The 17,333-nt window shown below is 46.2% G+C and overlaps 1 protein-coding gene across 3 annotated transcripts in view; it reads left to right on the forward strand.

Moving 5' to 3' along the window:
* braf (B-Raf proto-oncogene, serine/threonine kinase) overlaps positions 1 to 17,333 on the forward strand; it is a 159,909-nt gene that overhangs the window by 10,327 nt on the left and 132,249 nt on the right. For all 3 annotated transcript variants that reach the window (XM_038780232.1, XM_038780233.1, XM_038780235.1), the window contains exons 2-3: positions 6,587 to 6,688; positions 12,034 to 12,291. In XM_038780232.1, coding sequence (XP_038636160.1) covers positions 6,587 to 6,688; positions 12,034 to 12,291 — 360 coding nt within the window. The remainder of the gene's footprint in view (positions 1 to 6,586; positions 6,689 to 12,033; positions 12,292 to 17,333) is intronic.

Here is a 17,333-nt window from a genome sequence, read left to right on the forward strand (position 1 = left end):
TGCACATCTTTGGACTGTGGTAGAAAACCGGAGCGCCTGGAGGAAACCCTCACTGTTATGATGGATACTGTTTGGTGACTTTATCTCATTCAGAAACGTAGAAATCCTTTTAGATACAAGACTGGTGGAGAAATATTTCATATTTGGGCATGGGATATGACATTAATTGTCCATCCTAATTCATCTTGAAAAAGTGATGAAGAGCTGCCTTGTGGAACTGGTGCTGTTCATATGGTGTCGGTTGACCCACAGTGATTTAGGCTGTTTAGCTGCTGTTGTATAAAGAGTCAAAGTTTCTGCTGCTTTTCCACAAATACCTTTATTTTACTTCAACAGACTCTGCACAAAACTCTAACATCACCTGACACAAAGGCCACCTGAAGCCCCTTTACATATCAGTGTCAATTATTGGATACTTAACATAAATGAGACAACATATCCCTAAACTCATCATTAGCAAATTCTCCCCCATTGTCCATAAGGAATTTTGCCGGTGGACCAATTTCTGTCCATATCAACTTTCCCACGATTTGATCCAGAATTACTCTCTTTTCTTTACTTAGTACAATCGTTGATTGACTAAATCTGGTTGCCAAATCTGCAAAATTGGGGATATTATTGGCTTTATCCCAAATCTTAAGGTTCATGGCCACAATATCGTTAAAATTCCTGTCCTGGCCAAAGGTATGGTTACTATCGGTCGTGCTGGTATCCTTCTGTACTTCCTACAAATTTCACAGCGATCACTAATTTGTTCTATTAGCTTATCATCCCCAAACCTGAAACTTATGGAAATTTCAAATTCCTTAACCTTGTTACGATTTTCAGCATTCAAAGAGTCTAGGTAACATTTTAACCAGTCAATCCCACACACAGTAGATGTGCAGCCACTGTCCAATACAGCACAATTGAAGGATTCTGCAACCAACACCCTCATTTCCGGAGTAAAACTGCTTGTTAATAGGCCAATGCCTTCTTTCTGGTCACTATCTTTTTCCTCTTCTGACTCTTCCGTGACATGTGTCACTTCAAACACTCTATTATAACGTGTTGTGCAGTTGAAAGCATAATGGTATTGAGAGTCACATCGATTTATCATACCCTGGGCATTTCTGGGGTTCATCTTCCTATTGTAGATTCTAACTGGGTTTCTATTTTCATACTTTCCGGGTCCCGATCTTCCCTCTATAGTCTTGGAACCTGTTTGTAGCCGTGCGATTTCGCCATCCTGTTAATAGTGTGTCTTCCATATTCTGCTTCATTGCAGACTGACCTATGTGGGTCATCAGAATCGAATGTTTCCCCAGAAACTTTTTTAAAGCTTCTGTCATCTGATCGAATAAGGTATCGTTATCCGCAAACTGAAGTCCTGTCAAAGCCAGGAGCCTATTCATGTTGCTCACTCTAGCACAGTCAAATAATTTAAAGGCCAACACAGACTGTGAAAATTCCAGGTTGTGTTTCTGCAGCCTTTTGTATAGTCTGTCAAATTCCATTATATAGTCTTCCATGGAGAATTCCTCTATTTTCCGGAACCTATCAAAATCCGACCATGCTTCATACACTTAACAAGTCATCCTTTTTATCAATCTTATCCATATAACGTAATAGAGTCTCCAGACCTTCTTCTGAGTCTAACTCTTCCAATTCCAGCTCAGAAAGCACTTTGCGTCGGATTTTACTGTCATAAGGTAAAGACAGTAAGAAGTCTTACAAAACCAGGTTAAAGTCCAACATGTTTGTTTCAAACACTAGCTTTCGGAGCACTGCTCCTTCCTCAGGTGAGAGGAAGGTAAGGTAAAGAAAGAGCCAATGCCATACCTTGTTTTCTCTTTCCCAGGGCAGTTACTTTAGTCCACAGAACTACTGCACTTCCCCATTGATCGTACAATCCCCTTTCAGAAAATGGGGGGGGGTTTAAGTCATATCGGCCATCTTTATCCTCAGTTCAGCCATATAGCTGTTTTTTTTTTCTTGTCACTCACTCCTTGGTTTGGTCTGGAAAGTTGTATCTTCCAACCCTTCACATTTGCACAGCAACCGTCCTCTGCTACTATTTGTTAGAATTTAGGCCAACAAGAAGGAACAATATTTGCAATTCAGGAAGGCATGTGGCTGTAGTATAAAGAGTCAAAGGTTTTGCTGCTTTTCCTCAAACATCTTTATTTTACTTCAACAGACTTTGCACAAAACTCTAACATCACATCACCTGACACAAAGGCCACCTGAAGCCCCATTACATAATCAGTGTCAATTGTTGAATACTTAACACATGAGACAACTAATTGGAATGTTTCCTAACCAATTACTTAACATAGGCAGGATTCCAGAATTTAGGCCAACAAGAAGGAACAATATTTGCAATTCAGGAAGGCATGTGGCGTTGAGGGGAATGTAGCACAGTTCCCGTACCTGGTACCTGTCGGGTTTTGATCTTGCTGTTGAAGAAGCCTTGGTCAATTGTTCCAGTGCACCTTATGGATGATGCACATTGCTGCCACTGTTCGTCAGTGATGGAGGGAATGAATATTAAAAACAATGAAGGTAGCGGAGTGAAAATTTGTGTCTGCGCTGCTATATCGTGGATAGTGTTGCGTTGCTTGAGTGACGCTGGTGCTGCACTTATCCAGGCAAGTTCCAGACCTCATTACAGCTTTGGGTCAAATATGGCAAAAGAACTAGACGTCAGACGTAACCCTAAGAAGTAGAAATAGGCCATTCGGCCCATCGAGTCTGCTCTGCCATTTAATGACTGATATGATTTTTTAATCAAGGGGAAATTTAGCGTGTCCAATCCACCTACCGTGCACATCTTTGGGTTGTGGGGATGAGACCCACGCAGCCATGTGGAGAATGTACAAACTCCACGATAGTGAGCCGTGGCCGGGATCAAACCCGGGCCCTCAGCGCCGTGAGGCAGCAGAGCTAACCACTGTGCCACCGTGCCACCACTGACTGATCTAATCTGATAATCCCCAACTCTGCTCTCCCACCTTATACCCACAACCCTTGGTTCCCTTACTGATTAAAAATCATGGAATTTAGTGCAGAAGGAGGCCATTCGGCCCATCGAATCTGCACCGGCCCGTGGAAAGAGCACTGCATCTAAGCCCACACCTCCACCCCATCCCCATAACCTAGTAACCCCACCCAACCTTTATTGGACACAGGGCAATTTAGCATGGCCAATCCACCTAACCCGCACATCTTTGGACTGTGGGAGGAAACCGGAGCACCCGGAGGAAACCCACGCAGACACTGGGAGAACGTACAGACTCCGCAGACAGTGACCCAAGATGGGCATCGAACCTGGGACCCTGGAGCTGTGAAGCAACTGTGCTAACCACTGTGCTACCACGCTGCACACAGATCTGTCCATCTCAGCCTCTCCAGCTTTCTGCAGTAATTAATTCAACAGATTCACTACTCTCTGATAGAAGACATTTCACTTTATTGTGGAGGTAAAGGCACTTGAGGAAAAAAATCTTCCAGTATTATGGAAATGAGGCAGGGCAGCGTGACTAATGGATTTCTCCGGGGAAAGTTGGGATAGACATTATGGGCTGATTGGCCGCCTCCTCATGCCGCAATGACTACCGATCCTCGATATAAAGACAGCATTTTACTGAGTGTGACATTAACAAGCGTAGATTCAGCAAGCTCAAGCTCAAACTCGAGCTCAGGACCATCTGGGACAAAACAACCTGCTTGATTGGCACCCCTTCTGCCATGCAAAACATTCACTCCCTCCACCACCGGTGCACAGTGGCAGCAGTGTATACCATCTACAAGATACTCTGCAGAAACGCACCAAGGCTCCTTCAACAGCACCTTACAAATCTGTGAACTCCACCACCAAGGGAGGACAAGGGCAGCAGATAGCTGGGAACATCACCACCTGGAGGTTTCCCTCCAAGTCACCCACCGAGCACACAATACTCCAGGTGTGGCCTCACCAATACCTTATACAATTGGAGTAAAACATCTTTGTGTACGCAAATCCTCTTGCTGTGAAGGCCAACATACCATTTGCTTTCTCTACTGCCTCTTGTACCTGTGCACTTACTTTGAGCGACTGAAGCACGAGTATCCATCACTCTCAATTTACACCCATTCAAATAATAATCTGCCTTCCTATTTCAATGATAATAATATTTTATTGTCACAAGTATGAAGTTACTGTGAAAAGCCCCTAGTCGCCACATTCTGGTGCCTGTTCGGGTAAGCTGGTACGGGAATTGAACCCACACTGCTGGCCTTGTTCTGCATTACAAACTAGCTGTCTAGCCCACTGAGCTAACCCAGCCCTGTACCGAAGCCCTTATACAGCATCTGCCATGCATAGGCCCATTCACTTGGCCTGTCGAAATCCCGCTGACGCATCTCTGCATCCTCCTCACAGCTCACCCTCCCACCCAACGTTTATCATTTGGTTGGGTGACCCATGGAATTTTTACATTTGGAGAAGGTCTGGTATAACATTAGGAGGTCGGTAGAGGGGTTAGACTTGAGGTGGCAGCCATTGGTTTCCTTTGGAGTTAGTCACCATCAGTTGTTGAGGGTGTTTTTAGTTGTTTGCGGGGGGGGGTTTGGCTGTTGATTGTGTTCTTTTTATATTGTACCTGAAGCATTTGTATTATATCATATTGTTCTATTTTTAAAAATATTGAACGAAAATGTTTTCAATAAAAATATTTCGAAAAAATACCACAGTGCTCGATTACTGGTTTATGAAGATTTAGGAAATCCAAACAGCAAGGCATGTGTGGCACCTCTAGGCTGCTGCACAGCTGCACACATGCAGTTTAGCAGCAACATTGGTAGGAGAGGTGGAGATACTTAGGAAAGAAATTCCAGAGTTTTCTATTTTTATGAAAATAGGAAGGCACATCAGGAAGTGGGTGGTGGGGGGAGGGTCGACATGGGAGCGTATGGAGGCGGCTTCATGCAAGGACACCAGTTGGTAACTCTGCCTCTGCCGTTCCCACCGCCAGGGTACCCCACCAGCCTCGTGGTGGTGGCGGCCTGAGAGTCTGGGGAAATGGAGGAGGCATGTCGGAGCAGATGGAGCATCGGTTTGGTCTCCAATCTGTAATAATCACCAGTTTTCCCCAGGAAATACGGATGGGGGGTTTCGGAGATGGCGGAGAGCAGGGATTGAGAGGATATGTTTATAGAGGAGAGCTTCCCGAGTTTGAGGACGCTGGAGGAGAAGTTTGGATTGGCGTGGGGAAACAAATTCAGGTACCTGCAGGTGAGGGACTTCCTACGTAAACGGTTTCAACCTTCCTGCTCCTATCAACAAGGCGGATTCAGGACAGGGTAGTTTCTCGAGGTTTGGAGACGGGAGCGTCTCTGACATTTACAAGGAATTTATGGGGTCAGAGAAGAAGCAGACCGAGGAGCTGGAGCAAGTGGGAGGAGGAGCTGGGAAGAGAGATAGAGGACGGTCTCCGGGCAGACGCGTTGAGTAGAGTCAACGCGTCCATAACATGTGCCAGGCTCAGCCTGATACAATTCAAGGTCGTTCACCGGGCTCACATGACAGTGGCCCGGATGAGCTGATTCTTGGGGTGGAAGACCGGTGTGTAAAGTGTGCATGTTCTGGGCATGTCTGAAGCTTAGGGGATTTTGGCAGGGGTTTGCTGATGTCATATCCATGGTATTAAAAACAAGGGTGGCATCGAGTCCAGAGGTGGCGATTTTCGGGGTGTCAGAAGACCCGGGAGGCAGACATTCTGGCCTTTGCTTCCCTGGTAGCCCGGAGACAGATACTGTTAGCATGGAGGGACTCAAAGCCCCTGAAGTCGGAGACCTGGCTAACTGACATGGCTAGCTTTCTCTGTCTGGAGAAAATTAATTTTGCCACAAGAGGGTCAATGTTAGGGTGCGCCCGGAGGTGGCAGCCGTTTGTCGACTTCTTTGCAGAAAATGAATCGTCAGCAGAGGGGGGGGGGGGGGGGGGGGGGGGGGTTAGTTTAGCTTAGAGTAGGGGGTTAATAAAGGTGGGACCTGTAGGGGAGGGAAATGGCATTTGCACTATGTTTATAGATTCATGTACATTGTTTATTTTGTTGTTGTTGTACAACCAAAATACCTCAATAAAATGTTTACAAAAAACAAAAATCGGAAGGCACAGCTAGCAATGCTGGAGCAATCCAGAAGCCAGAATTAGAAAAGCACAGATCCCAGAGGAAGAAGTACATATTTCACAACCTGTGTGTGCCAATGAGGGGTGATATTGGTGCAAAGGGTTGGAGTTCTTGCACAAATGCAAAGGAAATGGTTACATATGTTGGCTGCAGTAAATGAAACGTTGACGGTCCAAAGTGCATTCCTCCCCACCACCTCTTCCGTATTAGATCTTTTCTGGAGCCCATCTTGCTTTTAATGACACAGTGGTTCGCGCTGCCACCTCACAGCAAAGATGTGCACGTTAGCTGGATTGGCCACGCTAAATTACCCTTTAGTGTCCAAAAGGTTAGGTGGGATAGGGCAGGGGATTGGGCCTGGTTGTGGTACTCTTTCAGAGATCAATGCAGACTCGATTCTAAGTTAAAATGCTTTATGTTTTCTCTTCAACCAGGTCTGGAACATAAAACAGATGATCAAACTAACTCAGGAGCATATTGAAGCCCTGCTGGACAAGTTTGGGGGGGATCATAATCCACCCTCTATCTACCTGGAGGTGAGTGCAGACGATTATTAAACATGCGGTGGCATTGGTTGCATTTAGCTAATGAATAGATTTTTAATGCAAACTGGAGAGCGAGTTAGGAAAAATCCGGGGTCAGAAACTCACTGCCTGGTGGCCAGAGCCTGCAGCTGCACTTTGAAGCTTGACAGGACAAAGCCGATGTTGCAATTTGTAATAGCAAATATCAATGCAGAAGCATGGCCAAAAGTGGTGATGACAAGAAGTAAGGTTCTAGAGAATTGTTAGTATATTTGGATGGAGTGGTCGAAAATTATTCTGTTCTGGTCGAGTAATTCAGAGGCCTGGACTAATGACCTGGAAATATGAATTAAATCTCATTGTGATAGCTGGTGAATTTAAGTTCATCCTAAGATTTGGAATAAAAATTTAATTTCTGTAACAGGGACTGAATAGTGTCTGTGCAACTACCGGATTGTAGTAAAAATCCTTCTGTGGCAGCATGGTTTTGTGACGTGGAGGTTGTGTCTCAATAACTTGATCGAGTTTTTCGAGGAAGTGACGAAGATGCTTGTGAAGGTAGGGCAGTGGATGTTGTTTACATGGACTTCAGTAAGGCCTTTGACAAGGTCCCTCATGTCAAACTGGTATAGAAGGTGAAGTCACACGGGATCAGAGGTGAGGTGGCAAGATGTTTATAGAACTGGCTCAGTCAGAAGACAGAGGGTAGCAATGGTAGAATGCTGTGACGAGTGGTGTTCTGTGGGACCTTTGCTGTTCGTAGTATATATAAATGATTTGGAGGAAAATGTAATTGGTCTGATTAGTAAGTTTGCAGACAACACAAAGGTTGGTGGAATTGCGGATAGCGATGAGGACTGGCTATAGATCGGTTGGTGACTTCAGCGGAAAAATGGTTCGGGAACGGCATTTTCGGGGTTTAACGCCCGGTCCCAGGGGCAACAGAGGCGGCAAAAGCAGGGAGAAGGCACAGTGAAGGGAAATGTCGAAAACAAGTACAAAAAACGGCTGTGAAAAAAGCAGCTGAATGTCCGTCGGGACGGCAAGAAAGGTGGAGGCTGGGGCACCAGGGGAGGCCGCATTGGAAATTTCACATGGACAGTGACCTAGGGCCAGGATCGAACCTGGGGCCTCGGCGCCGTGAGGCAGTGGCACTAACCAGTACGCCCACCGTGCTGTCCTATATATGGTGGATTAAGGGATGATCTAATCGAGGTGTTTGAGATTATCAAAGGGCATGATAGGATAGACAGAGAAATAATTTCTTCTGGTGGTAGAATGCAACAACTCATCTCCTGACTCCCCAAAGCCTGCCTACAAGGCATCTGATGAAGGAGCTGCTCTCCGGAAGCTTGTGATTTCAAATAAACCTGTTGGACTTTAATCAGGTGTTAGAACATACAAACAGTGCATCCGGCCCATCGAGTCTGCACCGACCCACTTAAGCCCTCACTTCCACCCTATCCCCGTAACCCAATAACCCCTCCTAACATTTTTGGTCACTCAGAGCAATTTAGCATGGCCAATCCACCTAACCTTCACGTCTTTGGACTGTGGGAGGAAACCGGAGCACCCGGAGGAAACCCACGCAGACACGGGGAGAACGCACAGACTCCGCACAGACAGTGACCCAGCAGGGAATCGAATCTGGGACCCTGGCGCTGTGAAGCCACAGTGCTATCCACTTGTGCTACCATGTTGTGAGACTTCTTACTGATCTAAAGAATGGCAGAGCAAGTTCAAGGGACTGATTGGACTGTTGTATTTAGTGCCTTATCTCCAGGTCACAGTGCGAACCTCAAGCCTCATGCTCTCAAAGGGTGAACACCATCCAGTTGTGACAGTGTTGACGTCCGTTGCTTGCAGTAGTTTGAAATCCACGCATTTACTCTGAGTTCCCGCTGTAACCACTGCAGCTGGCAGAGGAGGAGGAGCTCTTTCTCTTTGTCCAGATAGTTTCTTCCAACGGTGGTGTGAACACTCGCACTGTGCACCTCTAGTTTCTTCCACATCCACCTGTGCTAAAGGGCTCGCTCCATTTGCACCACACACCTAGCTGTGGAAAACCCCATGACCTCACTCCTCTCTCCACAGTTGCTGTCAAACCTGCTGAGTATTTCCAGCATTTTCTGTTTGTGTTTCTCACTTGTAAACGGGTGTTTGAGAAGTGAATTTGCTGCATTCATCTTAATGCCATTGAACGTTTTTTAAAAAATTCTGAACGATCAAACCTTTTCTGTGGCTGCAAAGGTTTTATTTTTACGGGAAAATCAAACATTTTCTATTTCAAGCATCCACGGTCAGTATTGAGGTACAAAATGACTCCGTGCAGATGAAAGCCCCCCCATCCGGCCCCCATAATATACGCCCATTGCCAATTGGGCTAAATTACAGTCATTTTTTTCAATGGCCTATCAATTGGATACTGGATTGAGTCTGCTCAACTCATTCAACGCAGGATTAACAGACAAAAAATAATTAATTAGTTAGTACTTAATGTTGCTATATAATGTCGAATCATAGAAACATACAGCACCGAAGAAGGTCATTCAGTCTATTGTGTCTGTGCTACTCAAAACGTTAGCTCTTTTCTCTCCCTACAGATGCTGCCAGACCTGCTGAGATTTTCCAGCATTTTCTCTTTGGTTTCAGAGTCCAGCATCCGCAGAAATTTTATTTTATTTTATTGTGTCTGTGCTGACACTTAGAAAGAACAATCGCACTCCTGCTAACTGCTTTTTTGATGATGGGTTCCTCATCATCAAACTGCCTCTCCACTTCCCTCTTGATGTTATAGAAGCAGCTTCCACTATCTTTGCAGTTAGAGCATACCTGATGTTGCCTGTCTATTTTATGTGGGCTTGGGGGAATTTTATGTCTGTTGAAGTCAGACCCATGCCTACCAAAGCACGCTTTATCTCAGGTTGTCACTTGTTGCGAGTCTCAGGTTATTGCTCTAGCACAGGTTAGACCCAGGTAACGACCCACTACACCGTGTTTATAGCCTGCACCAACTGCGGTTAACAATGTGAAATGAAATTAAATGAAATGAAAATCGCTTATTGTCTGTGAAAAGCCCCAAGTCGCCACATTCCGGCGCCTGTTCGGGGAGGCTGGTACGGGAATTGAACCGTGCTGCTGGCCTTCCTTGGTCTGCTTTCAAAGCCAGCAATTTAGCCCTGTGCAAAACAGCCTCAGCTACCCCTCCCCCGTCCATACAGACAACCCTGTTGGTCCCGTGAGATGGTTGACTTGAGCCAAATGAAACACAGTTTGTACTTCTTCACAACATGATTGGACCAAAGTCAATTGGAATGAAAATCAGGACTGGCAGCGGAATCACTATTGCCCATTTCACACTGTCACCCAAAATTAAAGTCATGTTCATTTTTTTCTGAATATGAAATCATTCTGCAAAGCATGTCATCAATCTGATAGGGGAGCTAGAGATCCGAATTTTAGGGTGGGTAAGGTGTTACAGTCCTTTGCATTTAATTTGTATTTCACGCTATTTATAATTCTGTGGTGTGCGGATCTGATTTCATAAAAACTCAGATTCCTCCCTCCCCCATTTCCTCTCTGCCTCATAGACTTTGGCAGCCCTGTGAACATTGGTGGGCAGTTTGACCAAGTTTAGTCCTGTCCTCTTGCACCTCATGTGGACTCTCTCGAGCAGTCCTGTGCTAAAATCATCATTTTTTTTCCCACTCATGTACCTCCCTCACCCTCACAGCCCAGAGGCTGTGGAAGAACTTGTAGTAGCCCCAGACAGGCAGCACAGTGGCGCTGTGGTTAGCACAGCTGCCTCACGACGCCGAGGTCCTAGGTTCGATCCCGGCCCTGGGTCACTGTCGGAGTTTGCACATTCTAACGGGGTTGCATGGGTTTCGCCCCCACGAACCAAAGATGTGCAGGGGAAGTGGGTTGGCCACGCTAAATTGCCCCTTAATTGGAAAAATGAATTGGGTACTCTAAATTTTTTTTTAAATTAAAAAAAAAGTAGTAGCCCCTGATGTACCATCAATTCGACTCAAGACACAATTAGGATCCGAACTGTGGCTTTAATCATCTAGTTGTTAGCCCGGTGGTCGACTATGGCCGACCACCGGGAACTCTGGGTACTTATACCCCACCTCAGAGGCGGGGCCTACTTGCCTCTCAACCAATTGGAGAGCAGTCACATGACTAGTCTCAACCAATCGGACGAGAGGCACATGACCAGCCAGAGCCAATGGGAAGCCAGTGCTCTGCACCAATGGCAGTGCTCATATCCATACACCACAGCCCCAAACTGCTGTGATACGGAGATTTAGTAGTCTCCCAGTGCCATTCGGGAGTGTGCACGTGTTTCAATCGTCATTGCTTCAAATCTGAGAAGTTTACAGTGAAAGCCTTCAGTTGTGTGGAGACACCAGAGAAGCGACGATTGTTCATCTCAGAGCCGAGAAAGTCATGGCGAGATTTAAAAGAGATGTTGAAAATTTAGGGGATTGAGTAGCAGCAGAGTCAGTAACCAGAGGCCACAGATGTAAAGTAATAGGCAGACGCTCCAGAGGGGGGATGTGAAGAGTTTTGTTTTATGCAGGGATCTGCAGTGCAAAGTCCGAACAGGTGATGGAAACAGGTGCCTTAAGTTTCATTTGAGAATTGGTTAAGTAATTGACTGGGGAGTCATTTTCAGGGTCATGAGCAAAGAGCAAGGAGGTGACATTAGGCGAATAACTCTTTCAAAGACACAATATATTGAATGGCCTCCTGCAGTGCTGTAGGATTCTATAGCTGTTAACTGTCTCCCTGGTTAAATGGCACTGAGCTTGTGTGAGAAAAAACTTATTCACACAGCGCGTGGTTGGGGTCTGGAATGCACTGCCTGGAAGTGTGGTGGACGCAGGTTCAATTGAAGCATTCAAGAGGGCACTCAATGATTATCTGAATAGAAACAATGTGCAGGGGTACGGGGAAAGGCAGGCGTACGGGGAAAGGCAGGGGTACAGGAAAGGCAGGGGTACGGGGAAAGGCAGGGGTACAGGAAAGGCAGGGGTACGGCACTAATTCATAATTCTCATTTGGGAACTGGTGCAGATATGTTGCGCCTCAACAGTTCTGTGTTTTAAAACAATTTGCACAGGTTTCATGTGATGGTTTAAGGCCTTTAAAGTAATGTTTTACAAGCAATAAAATATAATATCTTCTTAATAAACCTGCATGCTGTCAACTGAAGTTTAGTTGAGTGTGTGTTCAAATGATTTATTTCTGCTTAGCTTTTCTGGACTATTCATAAAAATGGATATGTGAACTTCCCAAAAATGCCTCACTCTTCAATTGCTAAATAGCTTGCATTCTGAATTCTTTTCTAGGCCTATGAAGAGTACACAAGCAAGCTGGATGCACTGCAACAGCGCGAACAACAATTGCTAGAGTCCATGGGGAATGGTACGGAGTTCCCAAACACTAATCCCACCCTGACGGAACTGATGGAGCCCTGCACCCACCTTTCTGTCACTCAGAGCTCTCCAAGCCTGTTACAGAACCCAAGTGACAGTTCGAGAGCCAACCCCAAATCTCCTCAGAAACCCATTGTTCGAGTCTTCCTACCCAACAAACAGAGGACTGTGGTGAGTAAAAACAGTGAAGAGAGTGACATGAGATTCTGAGGAACAGCTGCAGGCCATCAAGTGGTCCTAAGTTCATGAAGACTGGAAATCCATAAGGTAATTTGTATTGTGGACCTTTATGGACATAATACAAATATATTTCCTCAACATCACCTTCCTGCACCTGCTGTAATGCCTAACCACAGGGAGCTCCTTCTTCGAGGTTGTTTATTTTATTAATTTTCCTAAGTTGGCTTTATTAATAGAAACATAGAGTACATGAGCAAAGAGGTTGTGTTGAACTTGTTCAGCCTCAGCTGGGGTATTGTGTTCCATTCCGGGCACTACACTTAGGAATTATGTGAAGACATTGGAGAGACTGCGGAAAAGATTCACAGGAATGGTTCCAGAAATAAGGATTTCTGTTTTGAAGATAGACTTGAGAAGTTGGAACTGCTTTCCTTGGAGAAAAGAAGGCGGAGAGGAGATTCGATTGAGCTATTCAAAATCGTGAGGTATCTGGATGGGTTAGATAGGGAGAAACTATTCCCACTCGTGAAAAGATGGGGAATGACAGGGAACAGATTTGAATCATAGAACATAGAACAGTACAGCACAGAACAGGCCCTTCGGCCCTCGATGTTGTGCTGAGCAATGATCACCCTACTCAAACCCACGTATCCACCCTATACCCGTAACCCAACAACCCCCCCCCCCCACCTTAACCTTTTTAGGACACTACGGGCAATTTAGCATGGCCAATCCACCTAACCCGCACATCTTTGGACTGTGGGAGGAAACCGGAGCACCCGGAGGAAACCCACGCACACACGGGGAGGACGTGCAGACTCCGCACAGACAGTGACCCAGCCGGGAATCGAACCTGGGACCCTGGAGCTGTGAAGCATTTATGCTAACCACCATGCTACCGTGCACTTGATAAAAGAAGCAAAAGCATTATGAGAATTTGTTTTTCACAGAGCCGGTGGTTAGGGTCTGGCCGAGAGTGTGGTGGAGGCAGATTCAATTAAAGCATTTGAAAGGGAATTCAAAAGGACTGAAAAGGCTTACGGGGAGAAGGCAGTAGAATGGTACAAAGCGAATTACACCTTTGGAGAGCTGGTGCAGGCACAATGGGCCAACTTTAGGAATTATGTGAAGGCATTGGAAAGCTTTGACAAAGAGTCATAGGACTCGAAACGTTAGCTCTTTTCTCTCCCTACAGATGCTGCCAGACTTGCTGAGATTTTCCAGCATTTTCCCTTTCGTTTCAGATTCCAGCATCCGCAGTAATTTGCTTTTATTAAAAGACAAATGCTAGGAGATGGTGAGGGAAATGACAGAAGGCAAATCGATCTGATAAAGGAGGCAGGTTTCAAATTGCAGGTCGATATTCACGGGGGCATTGTGGTGTGAGGAAAAGAATAATTAACTGGGAAGAGCCGACTTCAATGGGGCAAGAACAGAGCTCGGCCAGTTAAACTGGAACGAAAGGTTGGCGGGAAAAACTGCAGTTGACCAATGGGCTACCTTTAAATATGAAATGGTTCTGGCATAGTTAAGGTACATTCCCTCGAAAGGCAAAGGCAGGGCAAACAACTCCAGAGGTCCCTGGATAGAAAACGAGATAGAAATCAAGATAAGAGGAAGTGTGAAAATGACAGGTATTAGGTAGAAAATATAAAAACCAAAAGAAGGTTTGGAGAGGAGGTGAAAAAGGCAAAGAGGTATGATGGAAGAAGACTAGCAACCAACACAATGGGGAATCGCAGTCCTCTGTAGGCATATTAATAGTAAAAAGGTGTTAAAAGGAGGGCCGAGTAGGGACCAAAAATGGAATTTACAAATGGAGATAGAGCATGGCTCAGATATGAAATAAATACTTTGCATCCATCTTTTACGAGACAATGCTAACCAGATGTGGAAACTCACACCAGAAGGATTCAAAATTGATAAGTGTTGAACAGACTTAAGTATTTAAAGTTCACAAGGCAGCAGGACCGGATGAGATGCATCCAAGGAAATTGAAGGAGATGAGAGTGTAAATTGCAGGGACACTGGCCATAATCTTCCAGTCTTCTCTAATAATAATAATCTTCATCATTGTCACAAGTAGGGTTAGATTAACATTGCAATGACGTTACTGTGAAAATCCTCCAGTCGCCACACTCCGGCGCCTGTTCAGGTACACTGACGGAGAATTCAGAATGTCCAATTCACCTAACACCATGTCTTGTGTGAGGAGCACCCGGAGGAAACTCACACAGACACGGGGAGAACGTGCAGACCCTGTACAGACAGTGACCCAAGCCGGGAATCGAACCTTGGACCCTGGCGCTGTGAAGCAGCAGTTCTATCCACTGTGCTACCGTACCGCCCTAGATTCAGGAGAGGTGCCAGAGGACTGGAGAATTGCAAATGTTATGCCCTTGTTCAAAAAAGGTTGTAAGGAGAAGCCCAGTCAATTTAACTGTGTCCAAAAAGGTTCGGTGGGGTTACTGGGCTATAGGGATAGGGTGGAGGTGTGGGCTTTAGTGGGTACACTTTACAAGTGCCAGTGCAGACACGATGTGCCAAAAGCCCTCTGAAGCAATTATTCGAGGGACAATTGGTTGTCACATGGAAAAATGTGGGTAGATTCTGAAGAGCCAGCATGAATTTCTACAGGGGAAACCGTGTTTAACTAACTCGCTGGAATTTTTTGAAGAGGGTAACAGAAAGGGTCGAGAGGGTAATGCTGTTAATGTGGTGTCCATGGAGTTACATAAGGCATTCGATACAGTGCGACATGACAGATTTGTGAGAAAAGTTGTAGCTCATGGAATAAAAGGGACAGTAGCAACATGGATATAAAATTGACTGAATAGGATAAAACAGAGATTAATGGTCAATCGATATTTTGGGCTTTTCCTGAAGTACATTGATGATCTGGATCTTGATGGACAGGGAACAATTTCAAAGTTTGCGGATGGCATGAAACTTGGAAGCATTATAAACTGTGAGAAGGACAGTACAGACAAGCTGGTGGAGTGAGCAATTCAATGGCAGATGAAATTCAATGCGGAGAGGTGAGCGGTGATGCATTTTGGTAGGATGAAAATGGACATTCAATATAAAATAAGGGTACAATTCTTAAGGGGCTGCAGGAACAGAGAGACCTGGGTATAGATGTGCATAGATCATTGAAGGTAGCAGGACAGGTGGAGAGAGCATACAGTATCCTGGGATCTATTAATGGGGCATAGAGGACAAGAACAAAGCTATAAAGGACGTTAGACATCAGCTGGTCTATTGATTACACTTCTGGGTGCCACACCATAAGAAGGATGTGAACCATTAGAGAGAATGCAGAAGAAGCTTTCAGGAATTATTCCAGTGATGAGAAACTTCAGTTAGATTGGAGAGGTTGGGACTGTTCTTGGAGTAAAGAAGACTGAGAGGAGGTTTGATAGAGATGCTGAAAATTATGATGGGGCTGGACAGGGTAGATAGGGAAACGCTGTTACCGCTCGTAAAATGTTCAAGTGCGAGGTGGACAGATTTAACGTGATTTGCAAAAGAAGCAAATGTGATGTGAGGAAAATCTTTTTCACACAATGAGTGGTTGGGGTCTGGAATGCACTGCCTGGAAGCGTGGTGAAGGCAGGTTCAGTCGAGGCATTCAAGAGGACATTGGATGGTTATCTGAATAGAAACAATGGGCGCGATTCTCCGCTGCCCACGACGGGTCGGAGAATAGCGGGAGGGCCTTCCCAACATTTTTCCCGCCCTCCCGCTATTCTCCCCCCCATCCCCCTCCCCACGGCCGCCCCACGACACGAATCGCTGCTCGCTGTTTTTTACGGCGAACAGCAATTCTCCCCAGGCCGATGGGCCGAGTTCCCAGGCCTTTACGGCCGTTTTCACAAACGCAATCACACCTGCTCTCACCGTTCGTGGAAACGGCCGCAAAGTGCCGTCCCGGACAACCATGGCACCGATTGGCACGGGCCTGCGATCGGTGGGCACCGATCGCGGGCAGGGGGTCCGATACCCGCGCACTACTTATTCTTCCGCCGCCCCGCAGGATCAGTCCGCGGGGCGGCTGAGGAGCATGACGGCCCGCGCATGCGTGGGTTTGACGCGTCTGTGTGATGACATCATCCGCGCATGCGCGGGTTGGAGCCGTCCAACCCGCGCGAATGCGCGGCTGACATCATCGTGCGCGTCAGCCGCCATGACGCTTGGCACGTGGACTTGGCGACGGTCGCTAAGCCCGCAATGCCATGGTTCACGGGGCCGCGCTGCTAGCCCCGCCCTGGGGTGAGAATCGGGTCCTGGGAGGGGGCGCGGAAGCTGCAGTGAAACACGTCCAGTTTCACGGCAGCCTTTACGATTTGCCGCATTTGCGGAAAACCGCGCCCAATACGCAGGGGTTTGGGGAAAAGGCAGAGGAATGTAGTCAGTCACAATGCTCATTTGGAGAGCCGGTGCAGACATGAAGGCCAAATGGCCTCCTATTGCACCGTAACAATTGTGATTCAATGTTAAAAACATTGCCAGTCTTGCTGCAGCATGAATCCCTGTAACCTTAATGGCACCTGAACATGCAGATTGGAAGTGGAAGGATCCAGGCCCATTATCATTTTATTTTATTAGGCTGGAGAATGCAAAACCACAACCCACCAACATCCTTACTCTAGTGCACACCTTGCTCATCTTGTTGGCCATCAGCTGTGCTGAATATGCTGATGCTTTCAATTCTCCAACTCATCTCTGTAGCTCTGGTGTAGTGAATTCCCCTCACAGTATCCTGCTGGGCTGTGCCCTGGCAGCAAGAGCCAGAAGAGTCATTTCCATTTAAATATACAACACTGGGGCAAGTGGGATATGGAGGGAGAGGGGCTGCTTTCACAATCTTTAGCAGAAGGGAATCCCCCAAAGGGGAGGTGACCTGTGTATAAGGCAAGCTGAGTCACTTGGCAGATACCTGGATGCTAAAGCACAAATATAAGCAGTGCACTCAAAGTGCAAGTAAATTAAAGGCGTAATCATGAACAAAATTATAGCTCAAGATCCAAAAT

The sequence above is a fragment of the Scyliorhinus canicula genome, chromosome 20 (genome assembly GCF_902713615.1).
Source record: "Scyliorhinus canicula chromosome 20, sScyCan1.1, whole genome shotgun sequence".
NCBI lineage: Eukaryota > Metazoa > Chordata > Chondrichthyes > Carcharhiniformes > Scyliorhinidae > Scyliorhinus > Scyliorhinus canicula.